Source organism: Aulostomus chinensis, chromosome 18, assembly GCF_037954235.1.
Source record: "Aulostomus chinensis isolate RoL2024-O1b breed Wild chromosome 18, RoL_Achi_v1.0, whole genome shotgun sequence".
Classification (NCBI taxonomy): Eukaryota; Metazoa; Chordata; class Actinopteri; order Syngnathiformes; family Aulostomidae; genus Aulostomus; species Aulostomus chinensis.
The window spans coordinates 1,825,099-1,847,108 of NC_141337.1; the positions used below are offsets into that span (position 1 = coordinate 1,825,099).

At 48.2% G+C, this 22,010-nt stretch overlaps 2 protein-coding genes across 2 annotated transcripts; one reads left to right on the forward strand and one right to left on the reverse strand.

The window, feature by feature from the left end:
• Window positions 1–916: 916 nt before the first annotated feature.
• On the reverse strand, window positions 917–3,783 carry LOC147244588 (uncharacterized). Its single transcript, XM_086185362.1, has 2 exons — window positions 3,524–3,783; window positions 917–2,926 (listed from the first exon to the last, which is right to left on the reverse strand). Exons 1-2 carry the CDS (start codon window positions 3,714–3,716, stop codon window positions 1,911–1,913), a joined length of 1,209 nt encoding a protein of 402 aa, XP_086041488.1. The 5' UTR covers window positions 3,717–3,783; the 3' UTR covers window positions 917–1,910.
• A 3,134-nt stretch (window positions 3,784–6,917) lies between these two features.
• Window positions 6,918–20,599, forward strand: LOC147244589 (uncharacterized). Its single transcript, XM_086185371.1, has 5 exons — window positions 6,918–7,163; window positions 11,983–12,247; window positions 12,558–12,850; window positions 13,132–13,264; window positions 14,123–20,599. Exons 2-5 carry the CDS (start codon window positions 12,061–12,063, stop codon window positions 14,128–14,130), a joined length of 621 nt encoding a protein of 206 aa, XP_086041497.1. The 5' UTR covers window positions 6,918–7,163; window positions 11,983–12,060; the 3' UTR covers window positions 14,131–20,599.
• The last annotated feature ends 1,411 nt before the right edge of the window (window positions 20,600–22,010 follow it).

The window sequence follows — 22,010 nt, forward strand, 5'->3', positions numbered from 1 at the left end:
ACTGAGAATCACAGAAACGAGGCCGAGAAGATCGACGGACATTCACTGTTGATTGGCTCAGAAGCTCCACGGCTGATGAGCTAAGGCCACCCGCCTTCGCCATCAGCCGAGATCAGCCGAGCGTCGAACGCAGACGACCGACTGAATCAATAAAGATTTAGCCGGTCAGAGACTCGAGTGTTGGTTCTACAGCAGGAAGGTTCCCCCTCAGCATCCTCCGTGTACACGACAGCTACGTGGAACCACAGAAACCAAACCAAATAGCAGCTGATCAGTGAGGATCAATAACTTCCAACAGCCACAGCTAAGCTAACGGTGTCCTGCAGCGATGCTCGTGGTCAGCGTGTTTCCAGGTGTTCACTGTTGCTTCAAGCTAAAAGCATCAAAACCTCCAACATTCCCTCAAACGCCCCAACGGAGGTCAAACAGGCGCCAGGAAAGTTGTTGGGAATATTTGGAAATGCGAGCTGCAGCCAGACGTCTCCGGAACAAGGTGGCGCTCTAGAGTGACGTTCTGCGCTTCACTTGTCGCCTCACTTCATCCAAAAATTACACCGGTCTGTGGCTTGGGAGGGAGCCGATGACATCAGTGGTGATGTCACTTGCATTAGCGAGGGTCGAGGTTGAATCATCACAACAATCTGCGGCGTTAGGACATGACTTGACCAGACTTCTCCTCTACTGGAGGCTACGTTAGCGGCTACTAGCACAGCTTGCGTCAGCATGGTTAAGAGTCTCAGGGCATTGTGGGAAATGCAGGCACCAGAAGAATCTTCAGGAAGTGAGACACGAAATGTGCAAAATAAAGCTTCAACTTTTCAATGACTACAAAGCTGGAACGCCTCCGTCTCTGATCAGCTCATCACGCCACTTCCTGTTTGGACGTGACACACATGAACTGTCTGCACTACACATGAAAGACAATATATTAATTTATTCATTGATATGTGATCATTTCTCCACCAGCCAGCAGCAGATCGGTTCTCATCAGAACCCACCGACACATCGCCCCAACCACATCCGCCTTCAGACAGGAACACTTTGACAATCCAAATTTTGTAGGTTAAAAAAAAGATCAATTTGTTGTATTTTCAGTGCCTCACTCAGAAAACTGAACAGCTTCTGTCGCCGACGTGTTCAGGCTCTCATAAATAAATAGGATAAAAATTGTGACATTTTACAGAACATATGTTTTTACTTTGGATGCACATTCGGCAAGTTTCTGACAGAACCTAGGCTCCTCTTTTGTTTCTGAGTATGTGAAGGATAGCGGACGATTTATCAGTACTGGAGTTTTTTGAGCTGCAGCGCGTTGGTCCACAAACGCAGCGTCAGTCCAGCTTGAATTCACGGCAACAGAGAAACCTGTCGGATGGGCGGGAGCCAGGAAAGCGAATGACGGGAGTCAAACTTCATCTCCATCGCCAAACCTGAGACTCTCCTAACAACGGCGGAGAAATGCTACCTGTGACTCTGAGGCCTGAAGCCTTTCAGGTTCCAGACACTCATCAGTCAGTTCAGTTCCAAACTCCTGAAATAAATAGAAAAATAAATATGGAGGCGGGTCTGAGGGACAGGAAGTCGCCGTCCTCACTGGTGGTCATCTTGCTGCATCATCACCGCTGCAAATCTGATGACTTATCAGCTCAAAATCCTGGAACGCTGCTGATGATTCTGTCAGTTCGTCACTACAAGCGACGCCACGTGGACCCAATCACACTGATGATGTCATCATTAACCATTTAGACACAAATAGAGGGAAAACAGCAGAATTCTGCTTCGAGACCAGAGATTTGCACTTTGAAGTTGATGAACAACGTGGCTGCTGCGCCTGAACGCTCACTCCTGCTCACTGAGCTTTTCTCCTGAGCGACCTCACCGCTGCTGCCTTGCTCCGCCCCCCTGACCAATCACGCATTAGCACCAAAGCACATGTCCTTCTTGAGGTGAACCTGCAGGCCGCTGGCACTGGTGAAGCTCTTGGTACACTGAGCGCAGCGGTACGGTTTCTCTCCTGAATGCGTGCGTTTGTGCTTCTTCATGGTGTCGCCATCGCTGAAGGTGCGGCAGCAGTACGGGCAGCTGTATGGGCGCTCACCCGTGTGGATGCGCAAGTGGCGCCGCAGGTTTCCTCGCTGACTGAAGCTCTTGGAGCAGTAGGTGCAGCGGTGAGGCCGCTCGCCGGTGTGCGTGCGCAGGTGGCGCCTGAGGTCAGCCGACTGTGCGAAAGACTTGCAGCACCACTCGCAGGCATACATTTTTCGCTTCTGCTCCAGGTGTAGGCGGAGCCTGGCGGCATGGCTGAAGGCGTCGCCACAGCGTGGACATCGGTGGACGAGCTCAGGGACGTAACCAGCTGTGGCACCGCTGTCAGCTGGAAGTGTCTCCTGAGAACTTGTGTTGTTCCTGTGACCTTCAAGTCGCACAGCCGCTGTCACGTCCGCTTTGACGTGCGACTCTTCCAGCGACGTGTGTCTGCTCGCTGTCACCGTGTCACCGCGCTCCGTGTGACCTTCAGGGGGCGTCACCTTGTATTCTTCGGGTTCAGTTTTGACTACGAGGGGAGTCGACACCCTGAGTGGCGGCGCCTCCACGTGGATCTGAGGGGCAGCGACAGGTGGGCTGACGGTGGAGTGAGACGGGAGTGGCGACGCCTTCCCCAACGCCTCCTGATACAGATCCGCCTTCAGCACACACTCCCTGGGCTCGGCCGATTTCCTGTCGGCAGGCTGCGGCGTCTCACTTTGGACCGACAGTAGCTGGACAGTCAGCACCTGCTCGTGGGTCTGCTTGACTGCCGGCAGCGGTGGCGGCGGTCTGGTCTGGTTCAGAGTGGAGTCGGGCTCTTGAGCATCACTGCGCTGCTGCTGCTGCTGCTGCTGCTGCTGCTGCTCAGGAGCAAAACCAGCACTGGACCTGGTGGACCCTACAACATCCAGGACAGACTCCAGGTCAGGTGAGCTGGCTGTGTGTGTTTCTATAGATTTATGACTTGACTCTGCCCTTCTAGGAAGAAGCACGTGTGTTATGGCTGTGACGCAATGAAACTGGTGATTACCATTACGGATGTTTAGCTTGTGTCCCTCCAAAACATGTCTGTGCAGCTTCCAACTGAATGATGAGTTGTTCCATCGAAATAAAGAAAGAGCTCAGAATAATCGCGAACATGCAAGATTGTCAGCATTGAGAACTAATAAAGGTTCGGTTCGGCTCGGCTCAGTTTAGTGACTCTCAGAACATCGAACTTCCCACCAGTGACGCTACTGATGGAGGGAAATGGGAAGTGATGAGAACATTCCCGTCCAAAGTCAACAGTTTTTCATCAAATCTAAAGGTGTTGGTTTATTTCACCGTCGCCGAATTTAGAGGTTGTTCTTGAACCACACAGGCAAAAATGAACATCTCACATCAACGAGGGGTTCACGTTAAAACGCTTCCAACCTTTTAACCGGGCGGTTTTTCAGCGCGGTTTGGAGCGCCGACGCCTCCGGCTCGCCTCGGAGCTAGCTAGCTCAGCACTTACTCAGCCACTCCGTCTCGGCCTCCAGTAGCAGGATGTCCCGCAGCTGCCGCCGCAGGCTCTCGTTCTCCCGCTTGGCTCTGGCGGTCTCCTCCCGGTACTCGGTGACCGTGTCCTCCACCACGCCCAGGATCTCCTTCACCACCACCGCCAGCCGCTCCGTCAGGTAGGCGTTCAGCAGCTGCAGTTTAGTCATTTTGGAGGCTCAGACAGCCGCGGCGGCATCCACACCGGAAACAGAAGGAAACCACAACAAAACAAACAGGAAACGGTTCCCTGTGCGTGCTTTCACAATAAAAACATCTTGTCGCTCGAGTCAGGGGGAGCGACTTGAAACGATTCAGTAGAATTTCCTGTTGTAGGAAAACAGAGACAGAGATCCACACAAAACTAAACCAAAACACGCATTTGTCAGTTTCTGCCTGAACCACTCAACATTAGCACGTTAACAAAGTTACTGACCAACAGACAACTTCCTACTTTGAAATGCTACAACTTGATGTGAAAGTTGTGGAAGAACCCCGATGGCATCACCTGGTAGTACCAGTGCTGCAAGTACCGCTAATGTACTACAGGTTAAGGGTGCAGTGCCAGTTACACCGGAGGAAAAATAAAACCTGAATGATAAGAGGAGGGGCCCAGACCTGCTGGTCCTGGGACAGGCCCCGGTCTCCTCCGGCCTGGACCCTAAATAAAGATGATGATCATAAATAATAACACAATGAGTTATGATCTGAGGCATCTTAAATGTCTTTTTTAATTCTCATTTATTTTGAAAGGATGTACCGGATGTTGTGATGCCGAGCGTCCTGAGTTGAAAGCAGGTAATTGTAGTTCCTGCTTTGTCCATTCGAGGGCAGCAAAGACCTCAGATCATTCGCCGGTACTCCCCTGATTGGACCAAATCATCAGAGACTTCTGGAGGTTCGTCAGTGGTTCCTGCGTCATTGGGTGGGCGGAGCTAAATGCAACAGGTGCGCTCGTCTGCTGGCGAGGGTGTCAAACGGTTTTAGTTTTTTCTGGTCTTTGCACTGGATTTTTTCCCCGATTTTATCGCTGCAGCAGAACAGAAGGATAAACGATGGATGATGTCACACGTTTGGATCTCGGAGACGAAAAGCAGCAATGAGAGTAGAGCTGCAGTTGCAGCGCGTCACCAGAGGGGCCGCCCAAGAGCAGGAACCTGATGTCTTGGAAATTCGAAAATCTGTCTGATAAATTCAAGCAACTTATTTGTGCCCATGTAGTGCAGCAGTATGTTGTGTTGCCTAGCAACCCAGAGCCCTTGGGTTTGCTACTTTGCCTCCAGCTTAGTTGCGCGTCCCCCTGGTGGGTGCCTGTAATGTGGACGACAACTCTGCATGTGACAAGGACGCATGTAGTCGTCGGTGGTGGTCCACACACACACACACACACACACACACACACACACACACACACACACACACACACACACACACACACACAAACATATATCTGTGTGTGTGTGTGTGTGTGTGTGTGTGTGTGTGTGTGTGTGTGTGTGTAATAAAACAGCATGATAACCGCTAAATCCAACGGGTCACCCCCGGCAGCCTCGCGCAGCCGTGGGTGACCCATCCCTCTGATGTCCCCCTGCGCCCCGGGGCTCACGGCGCCTCACGCTGAGGGCGGTGACTGATCATGGTGATAAGACTTCGTTTCAAGTGAACTGATGAGAAACGGTAGGAGGCCAACTGATGCATGACGCAGCAGGGATACGAGCATGCGGTAAAAAGAGGAAGTGAATCCAACATCATGTCTGTTGGAACATTTCGGGGAAAGAAAAACTGCACTTAATACAAACAGTTTCAAGATATTCCGTTTATATTTAAATGCTCAGGTGGAATATTTGTTGGTGTAAACATGCACACGTGACTGGACAGAACAGAGTGTTTCATGGAAGAAGTGGCCAAGAGGCTCGATCTTATGTGGCTTCATCGACACGCGGGAAGAAGAGGAATGAGCAGCAGAACGCCTGCCTTCTCCCCCTGAAGCCTGAGACTGGTGCATTGTTGTGGTCGTGCTCCGTCAGCACAAACCAGCAGCAAAAAAGGCTCCAAGTTCTCCATATTTACACAAGACCATGCAGGAAGTGTGTGCATTTTTTACAAAATAAAAGCACAACTGTCTCTCACGCACTGAAGAAGCAGCTGATGATTGTCAGCCTCTGAGAAAAAAACACAAACGTACCAACGGCACCGTCTCACACGGAGCACCACCAGCCTGGAGGCACAGACAGATGTGACACAACACGTCACTGGGAAAAGTGATTGGGGAAGTGTATGCACACTCATTTTGATGTCATTATCAATAAATAATGTGTCTCTCCACAGGGACCAGTGGAGACAGAAGGCTGCCGCCCACTGGTGTCCTGTCCTGTCTGAGACGTGTTTGAGTCTCTGAGTCCACGTGTGTCAGGTTTAAATATTGTGAATATCAACGCCTGCGTTAATCCAGAAAACCCCAGCGTGTAAATTGGACCTTAAAGAAAAATGAACCACATGAGCCAACGGATCTGCAACTTCAAGTGCAGACGTCTGCAAAATCAAACCCGGCGTCACGTTGAGGCTCGTCTCATGACAGCTGGAGCCGCTCATCCAGGACGGAGCCACATCCCCCTGGAGCCACATCCCCCTGGAGCCACAGCCCCCTGGAGCCACATCCCCCTGGAGCCACAGCCCCCTGGAGCCACATCCCCCTGGAGCCACATCCCCCTGGAGCCACAGCCCCCTGGAGCCACATCCCCCTGGAGCCACAGCCCCCTGGAGCCACAGCCCCCTGGAGCCACAGCCCCCTGGAGCCACAGCCCCCTGGACTCACAGCCCCCTGGAGTCACAGCCCCCTGGAGCCACATCCCCCTGGAGCCACATCCCCCTGGAGTCACATCCCCCTGGAGCCACATCCCCCTGGAGCCACATCCCCCTGGAGTCACAGCCCCCTGGAGCCACAGCCCCCTGGAGCCACATCCCCCTGGAGTCACAGCCCCCTGGAGCCACATCCCCCTGGAGTCACAGCCCCCTGGACTCACATCCCCCTGGAGTCACATCCCCCTGGAGTCACATCCCCCCACCCCGACAGGATCAAACCCTAATAACAATATTCATGTTGTCAACAATCTATAAAACAAAAGGAAGCTGAGAGAAGGGGCTGGATCTCATGGCGTCTTCTCCTCCCTGTCTGTGGCGTCCGCAGGCCTGGAGAAATGTAAAAATGTAGATGCTAATCCAGTTGAAGATTACTCTGCTGACTTTAATTCACGAGGGAAATCCTGAGGCTTTTATTTTGAAAATGTAAACGAGCTCTGATTTAGATTCCAGTCGCTTGACAGGCAGTTCCTGAGAGAACACACACACACACACACACACACACACTCTCACACACTCCGAGCACCCCTCCCCTCGCCTCCACTCTTGCAGTGAGCTGCTGCAGCGCTGCTCCGCATCATCAGAAACAAACATCTCAGTGACAAATGAGGGCAGGAAGCCGCCGATGATCCAGCAGCTTTCATCACAATTCTGCGTCACATTCCCTCTTCCTGCCGTGTTTCTCTCAGCTGGATTGTAGCTGGCGTTTCCTCTGCAGAGGCAGAATGAGGCTGCAGCTTCCTGTCGACTAGAACCAGGTGAGTCGCTTCACCGCTTTGACACCTCACCAGTCAAACCTGCTGCTGCTGCAGAGACTCAGTGGGTGTGTCGCCTCCCAGTCCAGCACATCTGGATTTTACCTTCCTGCTTGTCTGATGATGGTGGTGCAGCGCACGCGTGTGTGTGTGTTAATTATGTATCAGCGTGATTGTGCTCATGTTCTCATGGCCCAGTTTCCCAGCTGCTGCTCTCATGTCTCTTCATGGACTCAAAGGAAAACTTCTGTCACGTTCATGTATTTAAAGAAAAAGCTTCTTTTTTCAGAAGAATCAAATTCGTTGTCATCAACCACTGGTGGATGATGACTGATGATCAGAGGAGTTCAGTCAATCAAGATTCGAACCTTTTTGAGGCAAAATGGCGAGGAATCTTTGGTCCCCGAGTTCATGTGCGCTAACATGGATGCCACCTGAATGTACGTGATGAAGTCAAAGTGGCAGGTCTGTGAGATGAGACGCGAACTGGAGGAACCACAGCAGAACCACAGATGTTAGTTATCAGACACCCATCAGGGCTGGACCGGGACAGGATATCAACCCACGATGATCACGAACACACACACACACACACACACACACACACACACACACACACACACACACACACACACACACACAAGAATAAATACCTTCTAAATGGTCACTCATTCTGATGGAAGCCAGCCCATCATTAGCATGTTCTACGGGGAGTTCGACACCTCCGGGGGCGTGGCTAAGATCAGTCCAGCCCATTTTTTATTGTCTTATTCACTGGACGACTCGATGACATGACAACAGACAAACTCAAACCAGGAACAGCTGCTCATCAGAGATGATGACATACACTCTTCCAGCTCTCTCCTTCTCCAAGACTAATGCTTTATCAGTTGAAATTTGGGATACTGAGTATTTTAGAATAATTGTATCACAGTATGGAAATATAACCTACAGGTTGTAAATATAAGTATTCACTAACAAACCGTAGTTACCAATTTACACACAAATACATGGCTTTACTGTGATACTCGGGTTGTTTCATGCAACCTAGATGTCTTTTCAAGATATTTGATGTTGCTGACGTGCCTCCCTGCAGTGGTGAGACCTTCATCATCTCTGGACTGTAGCATCGCTATGCTACATTAGCTGCTACTACCAGAAGGTGCCTCAGTAGTGCAGTCCAGTCCTGGACGGTTGGCAGACCGGTGACGGTAGTTAACTACGTTTCATTACTCTGACGAGTCTGATGTCTTCCAGGTATTAGTCAGACCCCACACGTTTACGAGGACACTTCGAGTTCTCATTTCTATACGATGAAAGCCTACATTTTCCACACACAATCCTTGTTCTTTGAATAAATTTAGTCTGGAATTTTAAATTTCTTCTCGTTGATTGTGTTGCTCAAAGGGAGATGATCGTCTCAGCTGAAATACCTCACAGCCTCTATGAGCTGAAGTCGAATCAGGATCCTTACGATCTTAAAAAAACCCTCCACTGGAGATCTCGCCGCATGTCAGCTGACACCCACAAATCTGCAGATAGTCAAAGACCAGAACTAACAAGATGTCACTGTGACGTGGATCCACCATCAGACAAAGGTTAGCAGAGTCATTATGCTGCCGCTACTGCTGCCACTACTACCACTGCTGCCGCTACTGCTGCCACTACTACCACTGCTGCCGCCACTGCTGCTGCTGCCACCTCTAATGCTGCCGCTACTGCCGCCACTGCTGCTGCTGCCACCTCTAATGCTGCCGCTACTGCTGCCGCTACTGCTGCTGCCACTGCTGCTGCCACCTCTAATGCTGCTGCTACTGCTGCCGCTACTGCTGCTGCCACCTCTAATGCTGCCGCTACTGCTGCCACTGCCGTCGCCGCCACTGCTACCTCTGCCGCTACTACTGCTGCCACCACTGCTACCTCTGCTGCTGCCACTGCTGCCGCCACTGCTCCCTTTGCTGCTGTTACTGCTGCTGCTGCTTTTGTTGCTGCAGAAATGAAGAACCGGCCTCTGATGGCTCTAATGGTCGTCTCCTCCATCTTCTCCTCCCTGCTAGCTCCTGACAGTCTGACACTGCTCAGTGCAGCTGCTGCTAATCTCGCCAATTAGCAAGAAAGAGCAACAGCAACGGCAGGTTAATTGCTACGAGAGTCGGCTGTTAAGGCCTCGAGCCCCTTTAACGGTCGCTCAGCGTTTCATTAAAGACTTTTCACCTCCTCTGTCTGTGTCAGTAAGAAAATAATGAGTTGGTAACCTTTCGCAGAGACGACCGGTGGAACCATTCGGAAAGTAAAGACAGTTTATTTGTGTAACAACCAGCGTTGACAATGGCCTTTAGAGTTGTGATCGCACGTTAAAAGGTCAGATCTGCTGAAATGATGTCCACAAAGGTCTGAAGGGAGAATGACAGCGAGACGCTGCGGCGGGTACGTGGAGGTCAAGTGGGAGCGCTCCAGTAATCATACACCTCCTCAAACCTTTGGTAACTGAACGAATGAGTGGACCCAGCAGTTAACACTGACATGTGGGAGGAGCTTTCCTGCCTCGCTGACTCATCCGTGCTGCGTTCAGCTACGTGATCGTTTACATCACCATGGATCTTCCTGATCGGCTTCCCTGTGTGTGTTCTGATCATTTCAACTCAGGTGATTTGATTGGCGTATTTTAATGTGCAATGGAAAACAAAAAGCCACAGTGTTCCGTTTGTGTGATGATCTGGAGAACAGCTCACCATTAATGGAAGAAAATGTAAACCTCAGACGAGCGTACTTTCCTCCTCCGATTTAAATAAATGGACGGAAGGTGATTGTTATCGGTCATGATCATGATCAACTGATAGTCATCAATCTAGTCTGGCGGCTAATTATGTCCACGTTTCCTTCCAAACATTGGGAGAAGTTGCAGGCGGTCGCTCAGATCGATGAGCCTCTGATGTGAAAGCGCCTCACTGCTGTAGCACCAACATTCAAGTCTCCAGAAATAAACATGATTAATAATAATAAATTAATTAATTAATCATTAGAATGAGTCGGAGCAGCAGGTTGCCGTGCACCGGCGTGTAAATATGGAGGCGCTGCGACGGAGCGGTGGGGTGTGTGTGAGAGACCAGCTCTTCGATGGCTTGCCGCTCCAGGAGTCAGACATCAAGCACTTTTGCTGCTAGCTAGCTGTTAGTAGCTAAGCTAACATCTCCGAGGTTTATTTCTACCCGTTTTTTTCCTGCTTTTACGTCACTGTACCTCCTCTGAATATTACATGGAATACTCTTTACTTCATTGCTAGCTGATCTATTTGATATCTTTTCAGGTATGCTAACACTTCCTAGTTATTGACCACAGAGACTGGCTGACTGCTAGTTAGCTTAGCACTACCAATGGTAGTGACTAGGAACCCTAAGGTTTGCCGCGTTCCTTTAAAGAACAGGGGGACATAAGTTTGCTGAGGTTGGCGACCAAAATGAGGCTTTTGGTGCTACAGACGAGCACGAGGGTCTGGATGGCGTCAAAATACTGGGTCCATGATCAGTTTGGTCAAGTTAGGACCCTATTATTTATTATATTAACAGATTTACCACCTTTCATTGGGGGATTTTTGCAAGTTTTGCAAGAACAGCGTTCAAGTTCATGCTCATGCATGAAAGATGAATATTTAAACAACCAAAAATTGCATCTAATCATGACAATGCAAGACAGAGAAAGAATCGGGATTCAGACTGAATCAGCAGCCTGGAACTGTGGCAGCACTGAAGTTCATTCAAACTGTGAGCAGCCATGCCGGACGGCCGGCAGCGAGAAAGTTGCTCACCGCTGTAAATCATCAACCCAGCAGACGACAGTGAGAAACAGTCTCGCCTCCTGCCCTGTTGGACAGACGAGGACAGAAGTCAAGCCACCGCAGGCGGTTACCAGACGCTGGTGCGTCTGAGAGTCAACGGGGAACGTGAGCTGACACGCTGAGCTCCCGCAGGCGGAAACAATCACCTGATTGACTTCATTGGCTCAAGACCATCATGTGATACGTCAGAATCATCGCTTCACCTGATTTAATACTGAAACGTGTTTCAGTAAACAGCAGTTGTGTTTCTGAAAGATTTACTACTTGATTCTCCATTTTTAAATCCTAAAGAAACAGAGATGGAGTTCATTTTGATTCATTCCCTCTATAAACTCTGTTTCGCTGGAACGTCATTAGAGAGAAGATTCCCTGGCAGCAGCCGAGCAGAAGTCTGTAATAACGTCTGCTGCTGCTTCAATATTCTCTCACATCTCCTCGCTCCCCGGAGGCAGAACCTCATAACCTGCAGGGTGATCGACAAACAACGACGGGACCGATGCTGCTGAAGCTGTGGCCGCATGCCGTGATGCCAGCAGAGAGTTGGAAACCACAACTGCTCCAAAAATATGTACCGATTCACAAGTGACTAAAATGGAGTTTCCTTTAAAGACCCGGGCCATAATTGAACCGACGACAGAACTGATCTCATGACTGTTGCTCTCACTGGATGTGACGAAACGCCACAGGCAGCTTTTTAGTTCATGAAGCTCATGACAAATATATACAGACACAGTGTGTGGATATTTTGCACGACATATAACAAAACACGAGATGCAATAAATCGAGGCATGTGCTATAATTTGGTCCAGTACCAGTGTCTCGAACTGATCTGGCGTCCGTAGGTCACATGACATGGCAGGTATTGACTCTGCAGGTAAATCAATACATAGGAAGCAGTTAAATGTCCGCTGGCCTTCAGTGGCTCGAAGTTCTAGACTAAATGTGTCGTCTGTTCTGTAATCGTTTAAACTGCGTCTCCCCCCTCAGAGTGAGTCGGCCCTCAGCCTCCTAGCAACCTACACCTGCACCACCTGATCTCCACCTGTCCCAGCGCCACCCAGCAGCATGGAGGTGCCGCAGCAGCCGGACCAGCCAGTCAACGGGCAGACGGACGGAGACGCTGACCACGCCCTTGTGACGTGTCAACAAGCCACCATGGAGCAACAAGCCCCGCCCCCGACAACAGACGCTCCTGAGGGCAAACAAGTCGACATGGATCACCTGACAGTGATCAGCGACAACATGGAGACCAGTAAATACCCCCCCCCCCCCATGCTCGCTACTGCTCTTTGCATCTGCCTGTTGTTTTACTTTTCCTTCTGTTGTCAGGGATGACGCCTGTTTGTCGTCCAACAGGAAGTGGTCATGTCAGGGATGAGGTTTTTTTGGTCTGTTTGTAGTTTTTTGGCACATTGTGTTGAAATCACATCTCCAACAGGTGTTAGGGTTTGCCCACCTGCTCTGGATCAGGAGCAGCAGCTTTCACATTCATCGAGGAATCACTGTTGACCTCAAAGCTTTCGACTTCAAACTATTTCGCCATCTCTGTTCTTCATCTCCAGGTAACGGCATCGGTCCCGTCGTGGCCGACTCTCCTCCCATTGTGCCCTCCGTGTCGCCCAAACAGCATCACGCTAAACCAGGCGGCCATTCCAATGGCCGGCCTCGTCTGGGTAGCCGATCCAGCTCGATTGCAGCTGGGTCACCCAGGCCCTCCCTCACCCGCCAGCCCAGCACCATCATAGAGGGTCCGGTGGACGGGTCCAAGCCCAGGGACTACCTGATCCTGGCCATCCTGTCCTGCTTCTGCCCGCTGTGGCCCATCAACATCGTCGCCCTCACCTTCTCTGTGATGGTACGGCCGGAAACTGTAGAGAGATCAGCCAGACAGTAAATGGCTCTTTGAAATAAAAGTATCTTTATATTCGAGTGAGGAAACTTAATTGTGACAAAAAAAATCCTCTCACATTTTCTGTTTTAAATTGAACCGAAATAAAAATATGAGCTGACATTTTGGTTCAGTCGATGAGGAGAAGGCGTGTTCGCCTCCGCTTGTTGTTGTGTTGAGCACGGAAGAATGGCGAGCCGTCATTTGTTGGCTGGAGCTGAAAGTTCATCCTGTGTTTTGTGTTTCAGTCCCGGAACAGTCTGCAGCAAGGCAACATTGACGGCGCTCACCGTTTAGGCCGCAACGCCATGGTGCTGTCCATCGTCTCCATTTTGGGTGGGATCGCTATCATCACGGCGGCCATCGTCCTCAACTGGGGATGTAAGTAACTTTTTATTCCACCAGATGATGACGCTGAAGATGATTTTCTTTCTTTTTTTTAATTTCATTCAGTTTGAAAAAAGACGCCAACATCTTCCTGGGGTTGAACAAATTGTAGTTCTGTTCCAGTCAGACGCTGACCGCCGCAGGTTTCCCTCGCGTTGGACTTTTGTCCTCATCAGGTTTTTCTTTGCTCCTCTCTTTCTGAGCATCGAATCGTATTTTTGATTTTCTGTACGGCTTTGATGAAGTTGGCCTCAATATTTGCTGCGGCGCTGTGGGCGTGGCCTGTATTTTAGCTGTTTTTGTATTTAACCAAATTAGGTATTACATATTTAAACAATTATTGGGAGCATGGCTATGTAGTCATGGGATATTCTGCCACTAGGAGGCGCTGCAGAAGTTTAAATCTCTTAATTCGCTATGCAGCTCTGAGGTCAGCGGCTCATTTGTTTTTTCTGAAGTCAGACAGGTTCTAGTTTTGCCCAAACGTACAGGAGCCGACCCCCCAGGTATGGGGGCACTGACAAGGGAAAAAGGTTATTTACAAGGTGAATAATGAACCTGCACACCAGCTGGCCGCTCAGCGGGGGTGTCAGGTCAAGGGTTCAGACCAAAGCAGTCAGGACCCGTCACAGCAGCGACCGTTGACTGACGCCTCCCTCCGTCTGTGCTCTCATTCTGAGACTCGTTTCTAAATTATTCATTCAAGCCTGGAGGTCCTGAGACGCCACTCAAACTCACCACGTCCACAGAATCTCCACCCGTCCTGAATATGAAGCGAGCCTCCTTTTCTCTCCCAACTTAGCATTTTGACTCCAAGGTTTAACGAACCCTGTAAATCTCTTTTCCCTCCAGTGATATAAAAATCTGGATAAAATATTCTGGACCTCCACGACAACACCTACCCCTCCCAGCACTATCGTTCTGTACCGGATGAAAAACAAATACAAATTCCTGTTTGCTGTTGTTTCTTGCTGCACGATGACGAGCATGGTCTGCCTGACGCTCTACCTCCGGAAGACCGACCAACCCGCTCCTGGCACCTGATCCGGTTCTCAACAGGAGGATGGATCCCAGATGCTCAACTCATTGTCCGGCAGCGGCTTATCTCGTCTACAAACTGCTTTTTTTTTTCCCTGTTCACGTCACGATCGGTCAGTGGACCTGTGTTGTCATGGATGTGGACATCTGTCTGGAAAGAAATGGGATTATATGAGCCTCACTGCCACTGGACCAGTGACTGGAGCCAACTGGGCAACGTGGTTTTCACTTTTTGATGCCAAAAAAAAAAAGAGGAGAGACTGAAGAGAACTGAGATGCTGCGACAGTTCAACCGTCTTTGTACCTCAATAGAGGGAAAAGTGACCGGAGAAAATGGTGTTTCGCATCCATCTGTTGGTGTTGACGGTGCACGCGCGCGCGCGCGCGCACACACACACACACACACACACACACACACACACACACACACACACACACACACACACACACACACACACACACACACACACACACACACACACACACACACACCGCGTGCGTGGACTGACCCACGTTCATCGCTGCTGCCTCATCGATCGCCATGAACAATCACGTCACTTCCTGTTCCGCACACACTCAGACACACTCATGGGATGAGCGAGACCAACAGCACAGATAATTTCCACCAACTGGGGTTTAATGTGGCAGGAGTTTGTTGCAGCAGCCGTTCGTAAGTTTAAAAAAAAATCTGCAAAATTGTTTCATATCCTCGCAAAATTAAACGCAGTTGCTCCAATTTTACCGTCTGGGTGGAGCTACGCTCGCTGAACGGATCAGCTGGTGCTCGCTGGACCAGCTCACACGGGTCAAGTTGCTCCCCTGGAGCCGGGTGGGCACATGACCTGACTTCCAAAAGCACTCGATGATTCCATGGCTAAATGTGATTTTTGGTTGGCTTAGCATCATCATACATTCACCTGCATGAACACGACTCAGTCTGAAGTGTTCAGATGAACGCGAAGTAGAGTTTCATCTTAAAAAATACAAACAAGAGCGTTGGTCCTTCGTATCCAGGAGGGAGAGGGGAGCGTTTCCTCTCTTGCCTCACACAAAAGCCCGACATTGTGGTTGAGCTTTTTTCCAAATTCGTTTTTCAGCACTTTGAGATACCGCTATTTTATCACTTTTTTTTTTGTACTTTGAGCACAACATGAAGGACATTAAATCAGGGAGGAGGGACATCTGTGAGCTGATAAAAGCACCAAAACAAGAGGGAAATATCCAGGATTCGGAGCAAAAGAGAATCTACCCACGTCTAAAGTCAGCATGTTATCGTCTCAGCTGCCAGCTTCGGTTTGACTGGGATTTCAGCCAAATAAACAAAAAACTGCTGAAGCTGAAACGACACCACGATGCAAATAAGCGTGACAAAAAACATCAAATGTGGCTGAGAATATCTCAGTGCCTACAAACACATTTGTGGAGGTTGTGCTGCTGCACTAGCTTCCGCTGTACCTGCAGCTGTTGGCTGCCTCTGACCGCGTGGTGCTGCAGGGGTTACCTAGCAACTGAACTGAGTGATTTAATGGTAAATTACTGGTTTGAGCGGACTTGTAAGACACAAACTGATATTTGGGCTTACGATTAGCTGGTGCAACACACTCCAACGATCCCTGGAGAGCACTCACAGAGTTGAAAGTGAGGACAACAGTCCAGGTACCAATGCATTCGAAAACTAAAAACTGAGTTGCAACTTTGAAAAGACATAAATTTCAGGTCACAGAAGAGCACCAGACCACCTGTACCCTCACATCCATTTCCATTGAGTGGAAAAGTAAATGAATAAGAACAAGTGATCTAAAATCAACCAGGAAACTCAGTTACAAACCAATCACTGGATGAGATGTCCAGTCGCACACACAGATGGTGGAAGCTGAAGCATCGGAGGTCAAATCAGCAGTATTTTTGAAGTAATTTGTTGGCTTTAGGATCCTGGCAGGAGTTTATTGTCCTCAGTTGTTTCCAGATGACGCTGTGAACACATTTGGTGTGGTTATCAGTGAAATCAGGCCAAAAAAGGAATTATTTCAGTGTTTCTCTTCAAGAATTGTGATCTTATGTTGAAAGCGTTACAAATGAACAGAGGAGTTTAGCTTCAGCTCTTGTCCTAAATTAGTGTGACTGTGTTCGTCCAGCTTGACTTTCCTCTGATTTACTCCCGTGTACTTTTGGATTCAAATTCTTAATCTTTCAAAAATTCTGGCTTCAGCAAGTTGAGAAGTTTTTCGGCTGCAGCCGGGAGAATGACGCATCTCTGATGATGTAGTGACACCATGAGTGCTGACACTGCAAACATTCGGAAATTCTCAACGTCGACCTCAAATGAGGAAACACTCTTCTTTCCCTGTTTTGAGTAAACTAATCCATAGCCCTTTCGCTACTGTTAGCTGTGGGTTCGCTACTGTTAGCTGTGGGTTAGCGTCTGTTAGCTGTGGGTTAGTGTGTTAACTGTACGTCAACCTCTGTTAGCATCTGTTTACTATGTGTTGACAACTCAGTGTTTTAGCCTCTGTTAGCATTGGTTTTGCCTCTTATCAGTGTATTAGCAGCCTGTTAGCCTTAGCTAATACCACTGGTGGGGCTGCGTTGGTTTGTTTAGTCCTGATTTCAAATATGATAAAGCGACTTCAAAGTATTTCGCCATTCTCCAGGCTGCAGAGCTTCTTGAAAACCTGGCATCTGAAATTATCGTTCTGAAACCTTTTGGGCCTCGTTTAATTTTAGTCGTGGTGCAGGTAAAATGAGACTTTCAATTGAAAAAGCAGGTCTGTATCAGTATTTTATTGAGCAGGGGTGTCTGGACCAAGAGCTAAATTTATTGTTCTCATCTCATCCTTGAGCCTTTGTCCTCTCACCTTCCATGGCTGCAAAGTCACGCTGTGCCAAACACCGAGCGTATGCCAACCCAAACAGAAACACTTTTCGCCCGGCGGAGCTGAAATGTGTGCCCCAACAGACACTTCGAGGTCAACCCTGGGACATTGAGGGTTTAAACTGGTATTAACTACATCAGCCCTTCATCTCCTGTAACCTTTGCATGTTTACAGTATTTATTACAGAATGCTTGAACGACTGTAGCCTCATTTAGCAACACAGCTAACTGAGTAGCACTTTGTACATAAATAGAAAGAAAGATCGTAAAATGTCTGCCCTGGAAAGATCTCGTTTGTGGAGACCGGCGCCAAAGTTGCACATGGACGTTTGCTGCGATGAAGATGAAATTTAATGGCGAGTGGTTTTGACATCTAATATCGATAAAACCTTTTGGCAAGTAACAAATGTCATTCAGGATGATATCAGCATGAGGGATTCAGATAAAGACCTTTGTGACTGTGTCACCGGCATGAATTCAACCAGAACTTAAATTATAGTTTGTCGATGACTCAAAGAGCCATCATACTTTTGAGTGGTCATAACTCCACTTTTCAAGTTCATTTATACTAATTAATTTCAATATTCACAAAGATTGACAGCAGCTCAAACTTTCCCCAATCCTCTCTCAGATTCTTATTTATTTTTTAAAGTTAAATTTAGGAAGCAACCTCTTATTTTATGAACCAGCTAACTTGGCTAGTTAGCCTACTAACACAACAAGCCAGGTCCAAGCAAATACTTGACGGCTCCGTCGAACGAACCGAACCGTGAGGTCAGCAAAGGTAGTGGCGTTCATGCTAGGCTAGCAGACAAACACCTGCTGAACTACTTGACAGTCTTAAAGCATGAAGACATGTTTCTAAGTTGCCAAGTTAGTCAGAAACTGCTAATTAAAGGCTGCTAGTATGAGAACGCCCATAGAATTTAGACTCCAATTAATTGGCTGTATTTGATCTTTATATGTCAAACCCGCTCACCTTAACCTGGTTAGAAGGTTCAACGCAGTGACGTAAGTGAACCAATCGGACGGCGCCTTAGAGGTCAGGTGAGGCTCGGGGGGTGAAGGTCACGCCTCCTGAACTGTATGTAGCATGCCTGTTTACTACTCACATTATGCAACTAACAGCCCCAGCTCGATGTCGGCGCGAATGCTAGCTCACGTACCTTTTTCTATGGTGGTGTACATGGTTTTGTATGACACGTGCTTGCGCTACCTCTCAGTCGCCTCCAGTGGTTTGTCAACTGCCTCACATTTCTTTCACTTTGCTAAATTCAACTGACTGTTAATCTCTTGCACTATCGTTTGCTCTTGTGTTCCTGTTTTCCAAAGCTAACTTTGCTGACATTGTAGCTATGATATTGAAACTTAACTGTTTACACAAATCTTTCTATACGGTCATATAACTAGCACTCTCAGTATGAACGTCTGAACTGAAAACTGCTATGAATGTTTGTTCACGTTAATCTCTTTGAATATAAAATCATCTTGTGTCTGAGAGAATTATCTCAACACACAGGAGGGCGGTAGCGGTCAGCTCTGGGCCAGCGTTAGCTGAAGTTGGCCAGATTGTCACTTGCAGAACTGGTCCGTACGTGGACATAGCGGGTCTGTAATTTAGAGGTACTCCACAAATATTAGTGGGCCAAACTAAGAACCGAGCTGTACTTGAGCCAGTCCTGGAACTGGGCGAATACGGGGCCAGAAAAACACAAGATTCGCCAGGTAAATTTTAGTATCTGAGAAATAGTTCATGTGTTGTTGTTTCATTAAACTAGGCTATCATTCTTTTTGCAAAAGGAAAATCCAGCGAGCTACTGACCAGATAATTGTGACACAAATAGAGCTGAAAAATATCGTGTATGTTTTTTATAATTGACAGCAAAGACAGAAAAATCATGGATGACAGTACGGTTGCTAGGTTACTTTGTGAAATGTGACTTTTCTTTTAGTTGCTACGAACGAATGTCCCATTCAAAGAGGCAATAGACAACTTCCCCCTCTGGTCTTTCCGGCTGGTCCTGTCGCTGTCACGAAGGCTCAGCCAGAGCCCAACAAGTGCGGCACAAAAGTAACACTTGGAGCGTGGAATAGACAAACCGTCACAGCAGCAGGCGCCTGCGCGGCGGGCGGAGGGTTAGCAGCCGCTAACTGTGGACAGAAAGCTCTCCTCTCCCTGTTGTGGTTGCACATTAGCATCACGCTTTGCACCGTAAATCAGAACAATTATTTTTTTTACCGTGAGGTGAAAATGAAACTCACATGGAACCAATCTCGGTGTCGATGATGTCATTGTTTTACACCTATTACATTATTAAAAAAAAAAAAACCTACCGTCACTATGATAATTAGCAAAAAAAAGTTGTCTATTGCCACTTTAATCTTCAGTTGTGCTGCCGTATGAAATCATTCAGACTTCATTTGAATGATTTCATACGGCACGTGTTGATTTAAGTTGTGTTAAAAAAAAGTGGCAAAGAAATGTTTAGCTTAGCTTAGCACAAAGAAAACTACACCCATGAGGGGGAGCTGAAGTGTTCAGATTTTAGTGAAGCAGAAAGTGTCTGGTCACTGGAACGTTGCTCAACAGAGTTTTGGTTTTAAGTTGTAATCGTCTGATAAGCGAAACCCAGCGTTTTAACTTCCAGGTCGTATTGAAAGAAAACGAGATTAAGATGGGAAAAACAGAGATGACAAAAAAACCTGCAAAAAATACGAATGTTTGAGTTTCATGCAGATTGATTTGGACTTTTGACTCGTGAAACATCCTGTTTAGTTGTTGTTTTTGCAAGTTTTGTTCATTTATGTTATTTTCAATTGTACAAGAACAAAGATGAATTCTCGAGCAGGACAGATCCATTGAGGAAATGTCTGCCCATGATGAGCTCCATCTGAGGGGAACCGCGTCCTCCAGCGGGTGACAGAGACGCGCTGGGATGTGGCGGCGGACAGTCGATACGATGAATACGTGTAAATCCCATCCAGCTATTAATCCGAGTAGATTTGATCCCCCACGTAGCTTCGTTCAGAGAGGGAAACGGCTCATGCTGAGTTCTTCACCTTCATACACGTCAGGTTTTCTTCCTTCGCTCGTTTATCATTTCAGTTCTTTTGTAAAAGCTCTTTTGACACCTGATCTTTGTATTTTTATATTTATATTCTCTTTTGTATCCATGTGGTAACCGACTGTTTGTAATGCTCAATATAACCTGCTTCCTGTTTGCTTTTTCTACAATAATCCAGCTAGCATGAATCCTGTCAGCCTTGTTATCGATCGCTCTCCGGACGCCGACTGTCTGTGCCTGTGCATGCCTTCAATCGACTGAGTCCAGGTGGACACGACGCATTTATCAAGGACACTATTGATCTCGATGTTGAGTATTTGATCATGTTGAAAGGGAATAAATCCCACTTAAAAACTCTGCTTCATCTGAGTCTCGTCAATCCATCTGAAGTGTCATGAACAGCAATGCACTGTGGTAATATCAAGCTAGTTGATCCAGGCTTTTCTCGTTCAGGGAGGCTTTTATTTTGAAGTGTTGTTGGCTACGCCTTTATTTTGCAGAGGTTTTTTCATATTTTGTGTTATTTGAGGAAATTATTTGGGAAAAGCAGTGAGAGACACAATGAAGGAGCGAGCTTCGATTTCTTACCCCGTGCATCCAGGACCAGAGCAGGTTGTCATGGCAACCGTTGGCAGGAAGGAGGCAGGGATGCTGGGACGGAGCGGCTCTCTCTGCTTCATTAGAATTTTAGATTCTTATAAATAATGAAGAAGCTCCACAGCCACAGCTACCAGAGGAGGGTGGAGGGAAATGACTGGGTGTTTCAGAGAGAGAGCAATGGGGGTCTAGGGAAACAAGTGTCATAATGCAGTGGGATGAGATGGGGGAGGGGGGAGAGGGGGGAGGAGGGGGAGGTGGGGGAGGTGGGGATAGGAACAAGAGAAGTGGAGGGACTGTAAACACTGAGGTGGAAAGAATATATGTCAAACTGGTTTGTTAGCCTGTGGATCAGAATACAGAAACATCATGAGGAGGAAGAGGAGGACTGGGAGGAGGAAGAGGAGGAGTGGGAGGATGACTAACGAGGAGTTAGACAAGGAAGAGAAGAAGAGGGGGAAGAAGAACCCGAAGAGGAGGAGGAGTTCAACTTATTATTCAGTCCTGAATGAAACGCGATGAATGTACCAACGCGTGTTCCGAAGCGCCTCGTCATGGGTAAATCACGTCAGACTCGTTCTGATCTGAGCGTTTTGACTCGACTCAGTAGCCGGAGATCTGGACCAGCGTCTAAGTTCCTGTAAACGTGAGGCCCTCTCAAAGACCAGAAATGAACAAAAAGAACGTTTGTGCTTGGAAGAAAAACACAAGTGATCAACCTGCCAGATGGGATGCGAGACGTTGATTCTCATTCAGGAAAAGTCCTGACATCATGTAGTCTCAGAGGAAGGAAGCAAACCCTGACGGTCACTTGAAGCTCCTCCTCTTCCTCCACCTCCTCTTTTGTCTTCCTCTTACTGCTGTCAATCAATCTGTGGTGAGTTGACGGTTCCATGAACAACAGAACGAGACGTGACATCTCACAAACCGGTCTTACCAACCAACTACAACCTAAAATGTCCGACGCCATCTTTAGGAAACACTCGTTGACGCAAGCTCAGATTTTGAAGTCCCTCCCACCAGGATGGATCAATGACCTTCGCCGCCAGGGAGCGATGAAGATCTGTTGGCTCCGCTGGTGCTGGGACCTCACCCCACGAGGGATTAAATCGGCACCAGACGTTCCAGGAGAAGCGGACAGACGTGAGGCCTCGCTCATTGCCAGCGT